Consider the following 21,377-nt stretch of genomic DNA (forward strand, 5'->3'; position numbering starts at 1 on the left):
GCGGGACGTTACGTCGTCTCTATGGCTGCGGTGGACGCGGAGGTAATCCTGTTGCTAACGACTGAAGAAAAGTGCTTCGTTTGCGTTCGCTTTACGTGAAACAATCCAATACAACAGGCCCGATGGAGAAGGAGTGAGTTATCCAACCGGAAGCAAGAGGACGTGCTCGTGTGTCACAGCGGAAGTAACGGTATTCTCTCTTTCCAATACACTGCCTTGCTGTTGTTGTGGTTGTGGTTGGCTCTCTTTACGTTAGCCTGATGCTAATGTCAAGTATGGTGAATTCTCCCGATCCAGACCCTTTTCACAGGGACCCTCTCCTCTTCCCACCCCATCCGCCGTCTCCATGTATCACAAGGAGAAGAGCATCCCGATCAAGAACAGCGCCTCGGCCCTGTACAACAACCTGGGGGTGCTGCGCATCGCCCCGCGGCGCCTCACCTACTTCACGGTGGTCCACGCCAACGTGGTGAACATGGTGAGCTCGTCCTGGGACGGACTGGACTGCTCGCACCGCCAGCTGCAGTCCAAGGAGCCCAACGTGGCCACCAGCGCCTCGCTCATCATGCAGGTGGGTGCAGGCAGTGGGTCCCCCTGGAGGAGGTGTCCTGGAGGTGTCCTGGAGGTGTCCTGCTCCCTGTGTGAGAGCAGGGGACACAGGATGGGCCTTGTATTGGAAAAAAAACTAAGTATGGTTACATTACATTACATTTAGCTGACGCTTTTATCCAAAGCGACTCCTTGAAAACTGCGACAGTTTATCGGCATATCGGGGCATACAGCCTTCGATTGGACATCAGTGAAAAAGTACTTTTGTTGTCTACTCCGTGTTAAACACTCTGCACTCATTGTCCACTTTTCGTTTCCTTGATCCTCTCATTTTACAGAAGGGCTCACAGGGCAAAGGGAAAAAGTGAAGGGAGATCATGTGCCCTTTCGAGCCCTATACACCACACTCCCGGGCAAAATTTAATTTAGCAGACACTTTTGTCCAAAGCGACTTACAATAAGTGCATTCAACCCCGAAGGTTCAAACCCAGAACAACAAGAATCAAGACAGTACAATTTCTTTGAAATAAAGCAAAACTACAAAGTGCTATTGGTAAGTGCCATTTTAGTGCTACCAAAGTGTTAGTTTCAAAAGTGGTTAGTTGTTTTTTTTTGTTTGTTTATTCAAGGTACAGTCGGAAGAGGTGTGTTTTTAGTTTTCTGCGGAAGATGTGTAAACTTTCAGATGTCCGGATGTCAATTGGGAGCTCATCCCACCATTTAGGAGCTAGGACAGCAAACAGTCGTGATTTTGATGAGTGTTTAGCTCGCAGTGAAGGAGCAACGAGCCGATTAGCCGAAGCAGAGCGGAGTGAACGTGCTGGTGTGTAAAGTTTGACCATGTCCTGGATGTAAACTGGACCTGATCTGTTTTATGGTCTGAACTGTTATGACTTGAAACCTGCCAGAGCCTTTTGCAAATTAATTACCCACCAGAGGAAGGAGTGTATGTCTTCTTATCACCTTAGGAAACACATGTGAATCAGCTGTTGTGTTTAGATTCCTCTCCTTCCACCACCTATGGAACCAGTCTGGATTGGTTCAGAGAGACAGCCCTAAAGCCTCCTATATAAGATCTATGCTTTTGCCTGTTCTGCATCTTCAATCTGAGATCTTTGTGGTTTCTCTGTGTTGATCCTTTCTGCAGAAAGCTCTTTATTAAATACACGTAGATAACTTTGTTGTTTCCAGCCTCTTGTATCCCCAGATTTCCATCATAGCCGTCAGCTAGATCAGAAAAGCCCCATCCCTGTTTTCTGTAAATGCACCTGCAGACTGTGCATCTGGACAGTGGTGTCATTCCTGTTTTGGTTGGCTATGTTTGCAAACCGAAAAAATGGGACATGTTAAACAGATTCTTCACCCAAAAATGAAAATTCACTCATTATTTACTCGCCAGTATGCCGATGAAGGCTGGGTGATGGGTTTGATTCCACAAAACACTTCTGGAGTTTCAGGGGTAAACAGTGTTGCAGCCAAATCCAATACAATTAAAGTAACTCGTGACAAATTCTTCAAATGTAAAAAATAGAAAGAAAACACAACTTGCCTCCATACTGCTCCTGTGATGTCATCCAAGTGTCCAAATTCGACAATTTGAAGTTACACTGAATACATTCAAATCATACTACAGGCAGGGAAGGAATGGAATCACCATTTACACACTGTTCAATTTTATCCGACAGAAAGTGACATCAAACTAATAAAACTTAAGCTAAAGCTTGTGACCCATAAACATCTGCAGACGCTCTTCTTCCTTGGCGATGCTTTGAGAGGGCAAAACTGGCCACAACAACTTATTGTCTGCCCTCAGTGTTCTGTTTTAGATCATGACAATTTCTTGAAATTGGGGGGGCTGTGTATAAAAGGGATACACACAGTATGGATGCAAACAACCGTAGATGCTTTTAAGGTGGAAAATAAGGTCACTGTTAGGTCATTGAAAAACAGGGAAAAAATATAATTTCTGACAATTTGTGAAATACATAATCTGCTAGGTTGCTGGCAAATATTAAAGGGTGAGTTTTAACATTGACTGTATCATAAAACTAAATAAATATTGCGTTCTCTTCTGTAACAGGCTGCATTTTGTTCCCTGCAATCTCGGGAGCTGCTGGTGGTGACCTCCCAGAAAGGCATCCAGGTAGAGGTTTTGTTTTTGTCTGCTTTTCTCTTAAGTCAATGATTATTGTCACATTTAAAACACGCACTGTTAGTTGGGTATTTATATATATATGTATGTGTGTGTGATGTAAGTCATTGAAAATATAAAAAATGTTAATATGTCTCTTTTAGATGTATGAATCTGATGGATCCATCATGGTGTACTGGCATGCACTGGATACTCCAGAAACGACTACAGGTAAACTGACATATACGCTGTGACTGACCTGTCTCTATTATTTGCACATGATATAAATGTAACTTATTTAGCAGTTACTGGAAATATGTTGCTGTGGTTGATCCTTCTTCATGACACAAACAGAATTAAAAACATCAGTGGGAGGACCTGGTTATTTAAATGAAATTAACATTTCCAGGCATCTACACCTACATCATGAAACTACAGAATCACACTGTGAAGACATCGTACACATTAGGTTTAGCTGCTGAGTTTTTTGTGCAAGAGAAATGTATTTATCTAGAGTTTTCAAATCGAGTGCACTCACAGAATACATTTGTGTCCCAGCTCAAGCTGTGTTTGCTCGAGGGATATCAGCAGTGCCGGAGAATTATATATGTGTGGGTAAGTGTGAGGTGAAATATATCTTTCATTTACTGAACGTATGCACTGGAAATACAGGGCAAAACGAACTACCTGTCTCTTTCTTTCTATGTAGGCGTTTCATCTGGATCAATTCTTGTGTTTGACGTTCCCAGTAAAGGAACTAACATCTCCCTGTCTGAGGTGCTGGACGAGCACAAGGAGTCGATCACTGACATGGCCTCCGAGTGCTCTGGCAGCCAGGTACAATGTGTGTGTGTGGCGTCATCGCCTTTTTATCTCAACCTTTGTTGATCGAAGGTACCTCTAACTTTGCAGTCCGTATAAATAAATACATTAAAGAGCAGTCTTATTAAATACAGGATCCCTGTTTGTTTCTGTCCACCTCTCCTCAGGAGTGCATCGCCGATCTGGTCAGTGCAGACGATGGGGGCAACCTGTGTGTCTGGAAGTCAGGGGAGGAATTTCAGCTGCTCCACAAGATCCATGGCTTTGAGTAAGAAGTTAATTCCACCATGGTATTTGTGATTTTTGGTGCACAATGTCAAGTCGAGCAACAATTAAGTGGTGCAGTGACAACCAACTAACACTGAGCTATGGGAAACCCCATCATCCAACCTTAAACTCCTCCTCGACTCATACTTCCCCCTCCAGCTCTCTCCCATCTGTCAACATACATTAAGGCGCTCTGATGTGTGTTCCTTTCCTCTGCCTCCTGTTTCCCTCTCATTTCGCCTTCCTGGCTCTAATCAAATGTCCTTTTATCTTTTCCGTTTGTTCCCCCGATGCCAATGATCTTCCATCTTCCTCACTGCTCGTAGCATGAGCTGCTCATCTGTCAAGCTGTGGAAAGGCACAGTGGTGGCAGGTTACGGCACAGGCCAGATCCGTCTCTACGAGGCAGTGACGGGGATTCTGCACGCTGAGGTCAACGCCCATGCTCGATGGATAAACTCACTAGACATCGCTCCTTTTTCTGGACTGGTGAGTTGAATCAACCAAATGGATAAGAAAGAAATGACATTTGTTTGTATCGTCTTTACATTCATTTGTTGGTATTTATCATTTAAAGGGTGTAACTATTAAGTTTGTTCAGTGATTTTTGTGGTTGGATAATACTAATGCATTTTTAAAATGGCGCATATTGTGTGTTTCAGCTTCTGTCTGCTGCTGAGGACTCTCTAGTCAGAGTGTGGCACCTGAATCTGACCCCGGAGACAAACAGCGTGGAGGTAAGGATCCAGGATCAAGGCATTTAGGAATTTCTAACTTTTGTCTCTTACTCTCACTGAAACCTTGGCTTTGTGTTTTTTCGTTTCCTTTTAGATTGCCCATTTGCACAATGAGTGTGTGACAGACACACAAATCTGTGGCGCCAAGTTCTGCGACAACGATGGCTATGCTTTTGCAGTGACAGGCTATGACCTGGGTGAGATTATCCGCTACACACAGACGTAGGACATTGCCTTCACGAGGTTAAGTGGATGAATGTGAATTTGGGTTGCGACTCTGCAATAGTGTATTTATAATAATCCTTTTTTTCGGAGAGCTGTTGTTTCTTGGGGTCCTGTCTCAACATCTCTACATCTACAAAGGCTAGATGGACAATAGCATCAAACTAATTATGTTCTAAAGTGTTAAAGTTTCTATACATATTTTAAGTAAAAATCTTTACATGTATGTGGTTGTATCTTTGAAAACAAATAAAATATTCTGATATACTTTCTGACATTATCATTCCTTTCCAGCAGATGGAGGTGTAGGTTAATTATTTATTTTTAGCAGGGCGGTGATGGTGTAGTGCAAAGAGAGTTCGCTAGAGGGCAGGGTGGAGTTGCATTAACGGTTATGGTGGCCTGAAGGCAGAAAGGAGAAACTTCACATTGAGATTGGACACTGTGCAGACCACAGGATGAAAGGCTCTTATATCCGCCAGTAAACAAGGCCACATCGCACAGGGAGGTCTAAAACTATTTGTTTTCAGTTTGGTGGCTAGTTTCAAGGATTGGCCTCCAATGCATCATCTCTTTCCTGCCATGCCACCAGTCTAGATAAGACCAATGTCATTCTATAATTAGATGTTTGCCTCAATTAACCTTTAATTATTGTCTTATATGCAGTCCACTATGTCCTCTGTGTTGGTGGGAAATGTTTTTTTTTCAACTGTGGTGTTTAACCCGAACGGTCAGGTCTATGATGGATTTGTTGCCCTTGAACAGATGTTTAACTTTGGTAAATGGAACGTTTTAGTGTGTCAAAAGCAGAAACAGTGAGTTCTTCCAAAAATAACATGAAGAATGACCTTTGCTGAAAACAACTGCAACCTAATTACTATTGTTGAGCAATTTATGATGCGAGTCAAAGCATCACAAACAAAACAGAGATACTGTTTTGTTGGATGTGTTGACACAAGCTGAAAATGCCTTTGCTGGAAACAAATCTTGCCAACTCAGCTGTACTTTGTAAAGTGTTGTGTTGTTTATTCAGTTAGTTCACGTCAGGCAGCAGGTGTCATTGTAATCTCACCTTGTCAGGACAAGATAAGAAGAATCAGGTCAGCCCGGAGTTGCGCGCTCTCTCAGTCTGGGGCTAAGCGTGCTTCAAATCCCTGAGTTCTACCCTTTCCTGGTTTGCAGTCAACACTGGTCACATAACATCAGCTGACAGGACTGTTTTGAACCCACACACATGGCAGGTTACGTCACCTATATTTGATCGCCACCAACTTGACAGACATGTTAATGCTGAAGCACAAAACATGCAGTACACAGGCAGTGATGGAATCAATAATTCTCCTCAGGCTGTCATGTTGTGTCATGAGTCCCTGTTGCCCGGGGGTGGAGCGGCTGGCGCTGGCTGGAGACGGACAGTGCAGGACTAAGCTGTCAATATGAGGTCCAGGATGGCACTGACATTACATAACTATGTGGATCAGTAATGGAGGGAGGGGTGGGGTGGGGTGGTAAGGTCGGTCAGAAGTCACACACGATATATAAGCAGAGCTGAGTAACAGAGTTTGTGGGAGAACAGAGCTGGTGGTTGAAAAGAGGAATATGGCCTCGGTTTTCTCTGAAAAACACGCAGGGACAAACAACAGCCGCCATTTATTCCCTGTTAACTAAACCAATAGTGCTTTTTCGACACACTGGTCCCCATACACAGCCCCGGGGCCACTCACGCTGTGTGCTGCTGCAGCCCTCGTCAATAGTCGGCTCTTAGGTGCCGCACACAGCTGAGCACACAATGTCGAGGAGATCAGGCCTCAACACGAGCTGCTCTCAGATACGGTCGTGAATAATGGTATCAGAGCAACATGTCCCCCCTCATCTTCTCCAGTCCTCACTTTGAAAATCTCTTATTAATGAGAGTGACAAGGCAAAAATAGATTCTGCAAGACCTTTAGCAACCCCACCCCCTCCCAGAAGTCTGATGTGTCACCTAAATAAAATCACAGAAGAACCTCCGATCACATTAAAATTAAGAAGACTTAAACCCCAGAGGTGACATCCTGACAAACAGCACAAACACACACTCACACACACACACACACACACACTCACACACACACACACACACACACACACACACACACACACACACACACACACACACACACACACACACACACACACACACACACACACACACACAGAGGAACGGCTTAGTAGAACACTAAGAAAAAAAACCTCCATGGACCCGAGGAAACACAATCTTACAAATCTTCAAGACCATTCGCAAGTGGACCCACCAGTGCCTCACAAAGACATCCCATCTCCCCTCATAGAGGCCTCCTTAACCAGCAGGGGGTCCCAGGGATAAAACCTCTGTGGGTCTTTACCTATGTAACTACTCACCAGTCAGTGACAACCAGAGAAGCCCCTTGGGCAAAAGGCAAAACGTCCCCACGAGGCTTCCTAAGAAACCAATGACCCTAACAGTAGAGGCAGGATTTAAACGAGACTCAAATTCAAAAAGCAAAACAAAAGTGAAGAGAATAGAAAATTAATAGCATGTTATATATAGGAGAAAACATTAATGAAATCATAACACAGAGAATAGCTGTATTAATAAAATAGAGGGGGAAAAAAAGAGTGCATCGAAAGTAACAATTTATTCAGCTGTTATAAAAAGTCTCTAGAATATCAAGTAAAACAAGTTTGCTCAGTGCACAACCCAAACTGTAAACGTACTGTGCCACAATTCATAGTTCGTCCATTAAAACCGGGTGTGGTTAGTGCCACACCGTGAATATCTCTGAGCCTGTTTGTCTGCGTTGTTTCTTCATTATTCTGAGAGCAATTCATCCCCAGCCCATCCAGCCTTGTGGCAGCCGCCCGCCTATGGGCCTGTCTCTCTAAGCCTGCTGGGATTGAGCCTCGCCACGGGGGATGGAGAGCCTAAAGCCCCTCCAGCCATGCCTGCTGCCACAGACAGACCAAGCTCTCTCACGAAGAAAACCAGCAACCCAGACGCGCTTAGTAAATAGAACTGCCATTTTAAACACACTGAAATGAGACGGAGAAGGTGACTGACTGACAGATTCGACGAACTGCCTCTGCTGAGAAGCGGCACAGACCTGCAAATATAGCATTACGTCAGACAAACACAGGAATGAGGTCAACAAACATTTGCAAAAAATCACAAATTGCATGTGCATATTTCTTGTATTGCTGCCTGCAGAGCCGGCTATTGAAGTATTACTGAAAAGCTGGCATTGTATCGTTAAAGCACAGAGAGCTTTCACTAAATGCTTGGTGAAACTACTGACTCATTTAGTTTTCTCATTTAAATCTGCCAGAACGTATTTTTTGGTCCATTCGGGGGCAAGGAACGAGTTGTGACCCTGACATTTCATCACTTTTTAATGATATGGTAAACGTGTTAGCAAACATTTGCTGAAAGCCACTTATTTCACATGGTGTAATTGTTTTCACACAGTCATTTAGTAAATTGGCGGTATTTAGTGTTTTTCCATTCCCTTCAAACCGTCAAAGTGCTTCACAGTCACACACACATTCACTCAAAGCACTTTATCTATCCCTCACAGCCAGGTGTCATTAAGGGTTCAGCACCTTGCCTGAGGAAACTTCGGCACGTGGACCTAAGGAGCTGGGGATTGTTTCATCGTCATGCTAATTTCAGACTAATCAGAATTGATTCAGGAAATCTGGATTAATTTGTTAAATAAAAAGGATTCTGTTCATATCCATCAAAATAAAGTACGGTGGGAAGTTTTCTTAATGACGTGTTTATTAATGTACTGAATATTAAACTATGAAAATCTACTGGGCTATATTAAAGCTATTTATTTCATATGGAGTTGACTGACGTGGTTAAATGGTTTAAAGCACATGATGCAGAACTACTCCAGGTATGATGGCAGACTTAATGGGTGAAGCAGCTATGAGAGAGGGTGTGTAGAGGTGTGTGAAGTCCTCATGGTGACTATGATAACTGGAATGTGGAGGGACCGAAGTGGCCTGACGACTGGGACAACTCATCCAGTCTGCAAACACACAACAGTGATAAAAATGTTGGGTGAATTAGGGTGGAGAACGGACGGTGGTGTAGACAAACAGTTTGGAAACAGAGTGGATCTGTTTGTCGCAACAAACTAGATTATAGCTGAGCCAAGCCAGGTGACCCGCCTCCGCAGCTACAGCTCTGTGCATCACCAGACTGTGAGATGGAGAACCACGTCCCTCGTTTCATGCCAGGACTCCATGTTGCCTCTGATATGGGGGGAAAAGTCTCAACATGACTGTATCTCAAATCTCCACAAACCACGAGAAGACAAGTGAATAAAAGAGATTTAAGGCTACTACAACGTTGTCAGGTTGAAATAATAACCTTCATCACCAAATGTTTCCATTGCTCTTAGTTTTTTTCTGCCAGCACGTTGAACTACCAAACCTAATTGGGGAATCCGGGGACACGGCCCAAGAACGAACCCGTAAAACTTTCGGAGAAGATACGGATAAACGGGACAATCCGGAGGGTATGGACTCTCCAAGAGGATTTTAAAAAACCTTGTTAAAAGATTTTAAATTTGGAGGGTGGGCTGGGTCTACCTAACTTTATGTCATATTACTGGGCAGCAAATATACAAAAGATACTTAGCTGGTGGTACGAGAGTGAGTTGGACTGGTGGGAAAAAGAGCTTGGAATCGAACTCCAGGATCCTTGGTGGGAGAGAGCAAAATTACGAGTGAATCGCTCCTCATCCTGTGCCCGTCTTAACTTAATACAATTCAAAGTACTGCATAGAATGCACTTTAGCAAAGCAAAACTAGCTAAGATTTTTCCTGGCAGTAGTGAAGCTTGCAATAGATGTGCCTTTGTCCCAGCTGACTTAGCCCATACTCTCTGGTCATGCTCGAAGCTAACAGGGTTCTGGAACAGCTTTTACAAGATCATGTCGGAGGTTCTAGGTGTAGCTATCACTCCCTGCCCGCTCATTGTTATTTTTGGGGTTCCCTCAAATTATTCAGAATTCAGTAAGCAGACATCAAATGTTTTAGCATTTGCCTCTCTGATTGTCCGCAGGCGTATCCTTCTACACTGGAAGCTGCCCAAACCCCCGGCAGAACAATCTTGGCAGACTGACCTAATGTCATTCCTTAAATTAGAAAAAATCAAATTTTGTCAACTGAGAAATTCTATACTATATGGCAACCTCTTATCTCATATTTCGATAATGTAGCTACAACTCCTACGGTGTAGGGGTGAACAGCACATTATGTTTTTGTTTTTTTATTTGTTTTTTTTTAGTTTTTTTGTCCAGCTGTTCACTTACATCAATGTGAATGTACAAATGTAAGGTTGCTGATCAGATATTTGAAAAGGGAAGACCAACTAGGGTGGGGGATAACGTTTTGTATGTTTTCCACTTGTTGGTTTGTTTGTTTGTATGTTTGTTTATTTGGCAAAAAAAACATGCATCTATTTGTAAAGGTCATGTAACATGATGTGATGTGTTTCAATAAACAGATTTATAGTAAAAAAATTAAAAAAAATAAAAGATTTTAAATTCATTAATTTTTAATATAAGGTCTATGGGCACATTGATGCTTTTGTTTTTTTTTAACCTTTATCTCAACAAACATACGTCAAGAACGTTTAAAAAAAAAGTATTGTCATGTAGAGAAGAGGCTAAATATTTTCTTTAGTCGTCTTAAAACTTAGTTCTATGAGCGCAAACCGAGGCCTCCAACAGACTCAAAATTAAACTGACACAAAAATGTGGGACACTGCTCTCAGGTACTCGTCCTGCCTTGCCACTTCTTACAAGCATGACTGATTAATCTTTATATAGTTTCTCAATCCGGGTCACTAGGCTCAACCCTACAAAGTGGGGAGTGTTATGAGTCAAGTAAAGTGAGAAAGCATACCACCGTTGTACCTGAGTCCAGAGGAGACTGAATCTGCTCACAGGTGGATATTGGAGGTGGGAATGAATTGCTGCAGTCAGGTTTAGGTTGAGGGGAGCAGCTTTGAATCAGATTGGGTCGAGCTTGACTCTAGCCGTGATTGTTTTATCAGATAGTTTGGTATTTGAGTTGTGGGAAAACAGGAAGTGAGTCAACACAGGGTTAGGTGGACACTGACTACTTTGGCCCATTATGCAACGGCAACACAAACACACACGCACACACACAGCATGTACCATCATTTAGAAGGCATGGGTAGGAGACGGGACTTAAGTGCATTAGATTAGAGTAAAATAAACATGATCAGACCCTGCCATCTGCACGGGGATAGCACGGTTGCCTAGCACTGTGCACTGTTTTGATTGTCTGACGTTGAGGAGCTGACGCTGTTGTGTGCTAGTGTGCATGCGTGCTAATGCCTGTGTGTGTATATGGCCATATGTGCAGATGGCACCATTTGCATAATGATGGATTCATTATGAGAATGCCTCTTAAATACTTTTACGAAATTTATTATAATAACATGATCAATGACAAAAACTAAAAAGATGCTGGATATGTTGTTTTTATCATCTCAAATCTTTTTTTCAGTGAAAAAGACTTGATCATAAAAAATGGAAAATTGATGTGTCAAGTTTTGTATTGTATATTCATCACAGGAAGGCAGAAGATAACAGCACATGCTCAAAGACGGTCGATTCTATCATCTGCATCATGAACCTGATGTAGATTTGGCAGCTTTTTATTCACAGCCACTCTCCCCGTCTCACACATAATCACTCTTCTCATTAGCTCTGGTGTTTGGGCGAGCGAGTTATTGAGTCTCAAAATAGAGTCTCTGCAATAATAACAGCAATATCCTGCGAACCCTTATCATTGTGCTCCGGCACTGCGACTGCTAATAGGGTTAATATGAAGGAGATGAACGAGCGTCTTCGGGGCACAACCTGAAATCAGAATACATAAACATTCCCATCGCACACTGGGTTCTGTGTGTTCCTGCGTGTGCACACAGGGCATGTGTGTCTGTGTGTGTGAGGAGAACGAGAGAGGGTGAGAGAGAGAGAGAGAGAGAGAGAGAGAGAGAGAGAGAGAGAGAGAGAGAGAGAGAGAGAGAGAGAGAGAGAGAGAGAGAGAGAGAGAGAGAGAGAGAGAGAGAGAGAGAGAGAGAGAGAGAGAGAGAGAGAGAGAGAGAGAGAGAGAGAGAAATGCTGGCTTTACAAGTGGACCAACTTGACATTCCTATGTGGCAGCTCTGGAGAGTTCCCATGCAAACTAAGGCTGCAGAGACGCACACAGAGATATTCACGGCATCAATGAAAAAAAGGATATGAAACAAATTGATAATCAAAACATCTCATTACTAAACACCAACACGTTCAGCAGCCAAGAAACAGAGGAGTGCTTTCTGCATTTTAAAAAAAGGAATCAAGAAGTTGTTTATTGTGACTTTATAACAGTTTTTCTTTTCATGTGTTGTTATTTTTTATTATTTTGGATATTGGTCAAACTAAAATTAAACTGATTGATTATTGATGTAACCCTTAAAGTACCTCCACAAGGGGAAAGCTTCATAAAGCACCCGCTGTGTTAACCAGCGGGTCCTCAGTTCATCTCTGATGAGTGTTTGTTGCACGCGTGTGTCTGTGTGTGTGTTTGTGTGCGTGTGTGTGTGTGTGATGATGGGAGGTGTAGTTGGATCAGAGTTCAATCAAGTTTAATCAAGTTTAATCAAGGCCGTGTTTGTTCTGTCAAGTAAAGCAAAGCTCAGTCTGTGAGCGTGCGGTGCAAGGTCGAGACTTTTTAGTGAAACAAAATCTATTTGCTTAAAAAGATGCTTCAGAGACAGTGGGACGTTTTTCATCAGTCATCATTGTTTGAGTAACCTTTCGCTGACAGGGATATGGTAACTCAACACGTTCACACATAACAGTATGTGTATGGTGTGGGTTTTTTGTATTTGGCATCATGGGACTGAGTATTTACTTGTGCTCCATAGTTTCATTTCAGTATCTATTGTCATATCTAGGATTATTGAGGAACTGTTAAGTTCAGTTCTGTTGTGCTCAACCCAAACATGTAAGATTTGTATCTGTCACTGTGGTTTAGAGTTACATATTTTACATGAATATATTCATACAAGTTCATTGCATGTAATATCCCAATGTCTGTTTGTACAATATTTATCTTTATACCCATTCAGGAAACCATAGCAATGATAATTAGCTGGATGGCATGTAGTTTTGCTCCACAGTGCGCTTGTTTTTTGTGTGGTGAGAAAGAATAAAGTGGATCTCGAATTTTTGAATCCGATAATAATAAAGGTAGCGTACATCAGGTAAGATAACATAAAGCTCTCATGAGCTTAGACTTGCATGTTTCACATGAAAAAGCTGAGCTGAGGCGGCGCCCTACTTACCCTTTAATCCCGCACATTCCCCAGCTGTTCTGTCACTCAACGTGCACCACAAATACACATGTGCCCGCATATACACACTCACAGGTGTCACAACCTCACACATAGACAATCTGTTTGAATGGTTTATTATTAAATCACTGAGTCTGACTCAATTATCGTCAGTTAGTTACTTTTTCTTATTGAACACTTTTGACATAACCTTGACCTTTCCATGAGGAGATATATGTGATTCATTTTAGTATCCGGTCTCACACACAGAGAACAAGGCTGAAAAAGAAACAAAGTGTGACTGCTTTGTCTCAGGTTCTCACTGGTTCGGGCAATTACATTAAATAACCCTATTGTTTCAGGAGATGAACTTGGCTCCACTCATAATGATTGTAAATGTAAATGCTAAATCACTCAGAATATGTTGGGTAGATTTCATAAGGCTTTTGCTCAAGTTTGTACTTGACCCATGATGACAGTGCTTTGGAACAGGTCGTATGGAGGAAGAGGAGAGGGATTATCAATGTTTTCACACAAAACAGCCTAACTCTGAAAGCAGGAGCCTGTGTCACACGCACACGCAAGAGATTAAGAACCTTAAAAAATCATAATACTGTAGCAGAGGCTGAAGCTGACGAGTATCACTTGACTTTTTCGTTTTGTCAACTTGACCCCGTTCATATCTGGCAGGAGGACACGATATTTTTAAGCACCTAAATTGGAGATTCCGAGCTGTTTCACCTCCATAACATAACTGAGGGAAATGTTTAAAACGCACATTCAGGTGTTTATTTCACTGCGCTTTGTCTTTTTGCTCCTGTAGATTCCATTGATAGATTATTAAAATGCTGTTTTCTCAAAAGTTGTTTCATTTTCTGACACACTGAACTTTAAATATCAGTTTCAGTGGTAATTACATGCACCAAAATATCCTGTTGCATTCATATCTATAATTAGTCGATTTTTAGGGGGGGGGGGGGGGGGGGTTCTAGCCTGAATTGTTCATTCATTTTAATGCCCATTGACAGTATGTTTTTATATATATGGAGTCATGTATGGGGAAAAACTATCCGATTGCCACTTAACATGCATTCTTTATGACGGGACATGTGTAAATGTCATGTTATTTGCAGTGGTGTAAGAAGTACTTAGCATGTTCCTGATGTGAAAGTACTAATAAATGAGACACAAATGTACCACAAGAGTTACTTTTCTTGAGTAGAAGTAACTTTTATTTCAATATACTTATTGACAGTAAAGTACTTGCTGAGTGGAGCCTATTCCCTAATGCAAATATTCACTACATCATCATGGCTGAGTCTCATCCTTCTGAATCCATTTCAGTTATTTCTTCATCACCAGTGATACTGCGGCTGCAGGAGGAGAGGTGTCATGTTACTTGTCCACTCTGATATGATGGGGTGAACGTGAAAAGTACCAAAAATGTATCTACTTAAGTAAAGTACAGATACATGAAAAATTTAAACACGTCAGCTATGAACACGGCCTCAGTTCCTGTCCCCGACGGGCGTCCTGCCTGTTCACCAGGACAAAGTAAATGATATTTGAATAAACAATGAGTGGTTAATAGAGCAGAAGTACAAACACTGCAACCTGGTCATTTGTACTAAGAAAGCTGTCAGACCACTGTAGACAAAAAGGCCAAAGTGTCCCACACATGTCCTTCTTTTTATGGCCGGTCACTCCTCCACTGCATGCCTGTGTGAATAGAGGGAGAACAGAAGAGAGAAGTTTGGCTCTGAGAGAAAGTCAGCGAAGGACAGAGACCAGACAGGACTCATGAAATTGGAAAACATTGAGAAGCTCCTGCTTTGGCCATTTAAACACACACATTTACCCAAAGGAGACTTGAAGGCCCAGACAGTGTGTAGATACACGTCCACATGCGTTCCTGTCCTTTTTATTAACGCAACTAGAACAACGACAAAGACTTGTACAGTTCATGAATACAAAATCCCCCAGAAAACCCAGTTCCCAATTGGACAACACAGGTCACGTAAACAAGGAGAGGCACAATATAAGGAAACAGACAGGAAAGACAGACAGGAGGAAATAGAGAGCGAGAAAGTGAGTTTGTCTGGAAAGCACAACCAATAGATGTAAGGGCAGAGGTAGCTGTGCTCGTCCCTGTTTCCATGGCGACCCAAATGTGCTGTCGGTGCAGTGACGCCAGTCGGGAGCAATTGCGCTGCGGCCGTGCTGACATGAGCCACACGTGCCAATGCCCAGCTGACGGCACTAAGCGTACGTCAGTGACTATTCATAGCACCTGAGTGACGCCCAGAAGGGACACAAGCAGCCTGGAGTGTGGGCCAAGGAGGTGAGGCGGCCAGAACTGGGAGGGTGCTGGTCCAGGAGAGGATGGCCCTTCCCTCTAGGGGTCTTAATGGGGGTGGGTGGATTCATGGACAGACTGAGGGATTAATTCCTGGCAGGGTTTCTCTCATCCTCTCAGATCTCTGTCCACACTGACACCTGTTCCTTTAGTCATCGTCAAGAAATACACAGGTTTTTAAACATATATGCACATGAACAAATGTGCGTGGAAAACATACTCCTACTCATGGGGTCATGACACATCAAATAGGGTTTGAAACACATTGGCTCAGGGTTCAAGTTCAGCTTTACTTGGCTGCAACACACATAGATTCAAGATTCAAGATTCAAGATTCAAGATTTTTTATTGTCAAATGAACAGAGATAACATGAAGTAGTCACTGTCAATGAAATGCTTGGGTCACACACTCTCTTTAAGCAATGCTCAGTCATTTCAACCCCAAAAAATAAAATAAAAATAGAAATAGTATAAAATAGAACAAAAAAGAATAAAATAGAATAACAATGAAATAGAATATCAAAAATTTAAAATAGAAAATCAAATATATACATCTAAATATATATCTTTACAGATGAATGTTCAATTTGTGCAGTAGTGCAAATATTCAAATATGCTTGTTATGGTGCTGGTGCAAATATGCAAATATTCCAGGGTGCTGGTTTGGTGGAGTTATTGCGGTTCAGGAGTTCAAGTCTTATGGCCTGGGGGATAGCATGTGGCATCAGAACATATGACAGAAATTCAACCCCAACAATGCTTGGCAACAATAGGAGGTACTTCAGCGAGTATGTTGTCGAATTCTCGGGGAGGTTTTATCCAAACTGTCAATTCGTGGAGGATCAGATTTGGGAACCTGCGGTCAGAATATTGTGGTGAGAGGATGTTACCCACCACATCCTTACTCAGCAGAATCCTGGGGTGAGATATGGTTGAGCTCTCTCCGTCTGTCTGGCCCACAGTCATTGTTTCTTTATATAAGTCACATATCCTATTGTTTCTGGGATGTGAAGTTGAAAATCATTAAAAATGATAATGTGTGTGATCTGATTCAGGACCGCGTGGATCGCGGCCCCCAAAGGACGAAGTCTTCCTGGGCTGCGTAGGCTGGGAGGGCTGAACCGAAAATGAGACGGCCTGGTCCACGGAGGATTTCTGTGATTGGCGTCAACAGCTTGTCCCGTTATTTTTGTGCTGTCACCTAGCAACAGAACTGAAGTTTGAAAAATCAACAGAAAAAGAAAATAAACTTTTGTGTACCATTTGCTGTTTGATCGACTTGATAACCAAGCATTGGATGTCTTGTCGCTCCCATAGCGGTTTATTACTGCAGAGCAAGAATCCTGTGATATGTTGGGCCGGAAAGGGCCAACATATCACCGGGAGGCGGTTGGAGCCTTTGTTCCTTGGGGATGGAAGAACACATTTGTCGGCCTCTTTTGAAGGATCCTTCGATGGGGACATCCTAGTCAAAACCACTGGTTCGCATCTGTACTCAAATGCAACCTCAGAAGGATGCAGCCCCTGAATTCAGACACAGTTTATATGTCTTCTTGTCTGTTGTTGACAGATTTAATTTAACGTCCCTCCTCATGTCTAAGCAGATCAACTCTGTGCAAATACAATTAGAACTACTGACAAGATGGTAAAAAAGCATGCATGATATAGTCAGTCACTTTAAAACCTCTCTGTGGTATTTGTTGTCTTCCAACTGCTGGATCCTGAGTCTGATCTCGAATCAGTTGGGAAATTCACAAAACAGTTGTTTACAAGTCAATAACTGTGCCACGGAGCGATAATCTTTCTGTGCACAGATTGCCGGCGAACGTTCACACTGCGCTGCACAGAATGTGGTACAGTTGGCAAGAGGGCTGGAAACATCAAGTCAGTGACTCCTTTGTAAGCGATTGTTCAAGCTCAATTGGTACTTCTGTAACGTTGCTTTGTCCAAGAGATCAGGCAGAAGAATGGCAGAGGCTCTGCGGCAAAGAGAGGCCCATTGTGGCCACTCAGTGTCCGAAGTTGGATTTCATTGTGGTCGTGCGATGGCTGGTGTCACAGGCCATTGTGGCTTCTGAAATGCCACATCGGAGATACAGGGCTGCTGAGTGAAATCGATCTGAGAGGAACAAAGATCATCTTTTCCTTTGTTTGTGCGCCGAGTTGTGTATTGTTTGTTTCTGTGTGCGATTGTGTATTTGTGGGTCAGTCTGTGTCATGGGTGCAATGCGCAGGCCAAACTGTGTTTGTTTGTTGAAATTTAGCTGATGTGGCCCTGGGATCAGCAGTTTGCCCCCTCAGGAGAAAGACTGACAGAGAGACGGGGGGTCAAACCATGCAGAAGCCCCTGCTGTGCCCCTATTGTGCCCATATGGCTGCATCAATGGTGCTATAGCAGAGGCCGATGGTCATGGAAAAGTGCTGCACAAGACACTTTGAGATAAAGGTTCAGCACATCAGTCATTAAAAGACCACACACACACACAATCATATGGCCGTTATTGTATCATACTGCATGTCAGCAGAAACACTTGATGTAGAATAGAAAGGTGGCACATGCTTTAGCCTTCACAGCAGTAAGTTCATCTCAATGGTATCCATGTCATGTCTGCAGAACGATGTTCCATCACTCTTCTGTGCTGGTGTGTGTTTGTTTGTTTGTGTGTGTGTGTGTGTGTATGTGTTTTTCATGCTAGCTGCTGGCCACAGACTGAGGATGGTTGCCTAGGACTTGCATGCATGCTGAGACAGGAGCAAGCCTGGGCAGGTTGCTCCGTTCCCTTCACAGGACAATGGCTGCTTCAGATGCTTGGCTGAGCAGGGGTCTGAGAGAATCTGTGAGAGACAGGGGGCCTCTCACGGCCTCTCAGTGTCCTGACATTTATGCTTTTGCCAAGTTTGGAATATAGACAATGGAGGTTTTTAAAAGAAATGCTGAAGAAGGCTTTTGCTGAAATACTGAAATGCCCACAGCTCGAATAAACAAGTCGACACTGAATTAGACTTTTTCTGGTTTTGTTCCCGCCTCTTGGTTTTTCCAATTTAATTCCAAAAGAACAGTTTCTAATCTTCATCAAACAGTAGGCACATCATCATCTTGGTGGAGATGGTCCTAACCCGTTGATATCAGGACTGGGACTGGAACAATGTAGGCTCAGAGATGTGGACTGATGCAGAGAGGAGTGACAGCAGAACCTCAGGTTCCAACTTCCATTACCAACGACATGACGCCCAAGAGTCAAATGTTCCTGACGAGATGCTGTGTTTTTTTTCTCTGAATAACACAGATAGGACACACACATACCAGATGATTAATTCATAGTTTATTCTTAGACCTACTGCACTCCACAGTGCATCTGTACTGAACTATGGCTGTGCAGCATCCTTCCTTTGGGTGGTGACATACTTGTACCACACAATAGTTCTTTATCCGTCTTGAGCATCCACCCAAAGTGTTTCAAACGAACTGGGTGTTCTCAGGATAAAAACAAAGGTGCCAGATGCCTTCGACTAATTAAACACTGTGAATTGTGCAATGTTACACAACCACGCACAAACAGGCAGGTTCAGCAGGTGGACGATGAAGTCAGCAGTGAGACCGACTGAGCGAGGAAGACCGGTATCCAAGCGATAGAGGCAGTAAACACCAGCTGAGCTGTTCACCACGACTGAACATCCTCTGGTAAATGTTCACAACATACTAGACTATATACAAATACATATTGTTATTACAGTATTTGCATTGCAGATGAGGTTTATAACTATTATTTTATGTAGGCCCAATGATTAATCTTTCATCCAGCTCCACCCTCAAACTCCACGGAGTTTCAACAAAAACTTACCTGGATGAAATAACAACAAAAAGACGAACCTGGATCTGTCCAAAAACTCAAAAGACTATTCGCCCTTCCCTGTCTAGTGCCCCTGAGCAAGGCACCTTACTCCCCCAACATCTGCTCCCCGGGCGCCGTACATGGCTGCCCACTGCTCTGTGTGTCCTGCACCAGATGGGATAAAAGCAGAGGACAAATTTCCCTCAATTGCATGAGTGTGTCTGTGCATGTTTGTGCATGTGTGTGGGATAAATAAAAATGTATCTTTTCTTATCTAAACCGCACAGGATAAGTGGTATGGATGCATGGATGCATGGATGCATGGATGCATGGATGCATGGATGGATGGATGGATGGATGGAGGATCATTACCATGTTTTTCTACTTATAACACATGTTTGCACAAGTATCTGAACAAAAAAGCAAATAGGTTTTCATCTTGTCCACATTGGGCTACAGTAAACATGTCATACAGAAGTCTGTATTAAAACCTAGAAGCTATTATCAAGTCCCAATTTGGAACAGTCATGGAAATATGAGACACTAAAAGGATAGCATAGACATTTCCTCTGTGCCTATATGATGGATGCTCCTTGCGCACTGGCCGGTCTGGACACTGGTCTCTCTCTCCCTCTCTCTCTCTCTATCTCTCTCTCTGTCCACTTTATGAATGGATGGGTGTGGCCCTGGTGACTCGCAGTGAGGCTGTCGTCACCGCGCTCGTTGATAGGCGGCCGTGCGTGCGTGCCGTGGCGGCTGAAGGCTGAAGGCTGGGTCTGTCTGGAGCGAAACACAACTCTTCTGCCAGCGCCTGGGAGAGGAGACAACCGCAGGGAGGGAGAGGTGAGGAGAAAGAGACAGAGACAGAGGGAGAGAGACATAGAGAGAGGGAGAAAGGGAGGAGAGAGAGACGGCACACTCCCCGGCGAGGACTAAACTTCAGGAGACAGAATTGGGTGAGATTGGATGGAAAAGCGGGTGCGATAGAACAAAAGGCAACCAGACTTATATCAAATCATGTGTTCTCATCCTCATCACTGGGGAGTAGAGAACACAAATATTTCTATAAATATATTTATAATTCCTCATCCAGAGGTGCTGTGTTAAAACATCAACAACAGACAAGACAAACGAAAGTCAAGGCAAGGGTCCCGCTCCCTCCTTCTCTCCTTCCTCTGGTGTAGGTGTGACAGAAACAACAAAGGGACGTGCATGGAGGAAAAAAAAAAAATTACTCGCATCAGGACCACATCAGCCCCAGACATCATAATAGCGGCGGTGGACGCGTGTAAACAAGAGCATGTCTGCAGGTCTTGCAACATGCAGCAGTCTTCATGTAATCACATTCCTGCCGGCGTCTCCGGGCTCCAGAAGTCAGTCTCTCTCCTCTTCTCTCACTCCTCTGTCACTTCTGCACAGATCCTCTCCAAACACACGCAATTCGATCTGTTTTTTTTTAAGGACGCTCGGGTCCAGAGGGGCTGAAAGTGTCGAGGCATCGTGCAGTTTGTTGTGGTCCAGAGGGGGAGAGCTGCTCTGGAAGTGATCGCATGTGTTTGTGCCTTGTTGCAGTTGCATGGGGAGAAGCGAGAGACGAGCGCAGCCCAGAATAAACTGAGGTGGGAGAGAGAGAGAGAGAGAGGAGCGGTGGTGGAGAGGTGTGAGCTGGGAAAAAGTGGACGTCGAGGTGGAAAGACAGTCGGACTGATTCCTGAGGTGCACGTCTGGTGAAAGGTAGGAGCCATGGTCATTACGCACACTGTTAACTTGGGATGATGTGGATAAACCGGAGAGTGTGGGGGGGCTGCATAACGGTTCAGTAACTTAGGCTGGTTCAGTTCGGAAGTTATCGACAATGAAGCTGAACTTTTGTTCAGTTTTGTAACTTCTGCTCCGGACAGATTTGTTCAGCTCTTTAGGAACAAATATCAACCCGGACATCACATTGCACGGTCGCTTTCTGGGAGATTATATTTGCAAAAGTTTGCATGAAGCGTGAAAAGTATAAATTTAATGCGGGTGTGTCACTTTAACTCAAACCAACCAAATCTGCAGCACTTTGACAAAAGTCATTTGG

The 21,377-nt window shown here is 43.4% G+C and overlaps 2 protein-coding genes across 4 annotated transcripts in view; both read left to right on the forward strand.

The window, feature by feature from the left end:
• Window positions 1-38: 38 nt before the first annotated feature.
• On the forward strand, window positions 39-4,932 carry wdr54 (WD repeat domain 54). Its single transcript, XM_061071772.1, has 10 exons — window positions 39-190; window positions 298-571; window positions 2,630-2,692; window positions 2,845-2,911; window positions 3,239-3,295; window positions 3,390-3,517; window positions 3,670-3,770; window positions 4,096-4,258; window positions 4,432-4,506; window positions 4,601-4,932. Exons 2-10 carry the CDS (start codon window positions 347-349, stop codon window positions 4,730-4,732), a joined length of 1,011 nt encoding a protein of 336 aa, XP_060927755.1. The 5' UTR covers window positions 39-190; window positions 298-346; the 3' UTR covers window positions 4,733-4,932.
• Window positions 4,933-20,106: 15,174 nt separating this feature from the next.
• The window catches only part of rhobtb4 (Rho related BTB domain containing 4), a 38,931-nt gene continuing 37,660 nt past the window's right edge, over window positions 20,107-21,377 (forward strand). The window contains exons 1-2 of one of the 3 annotated variants that reach the window (XM_061072220.1): window positions 20,107-20,143; window positions 20,873-21,034. The gene's annotated coding sequence lies outside the window, so the exon portion shown is untranslated. Of the gene's footprint in view, window positions 20,257-20,562; window positions 21,035-21,377 lie in introns of those variants that run through there. The other 2 variants (XM_061072219.1, XM_061072218.1) reach the window with 2 other exon arrangements.

This window comes from Limanda limanda, chromosome 5 (assembly GCF_963576545.1).
Source record: "Limanda limanda chromosome 5, fLimLim1.1, whole genome shotgun sequence".
Taxonomy (NCBI): Eukaryota; Metazoa; Chordata; class Actinopteri; order Pleuronectiformes; family Pleuronectidae; genus Limanda; species Limanda limanda.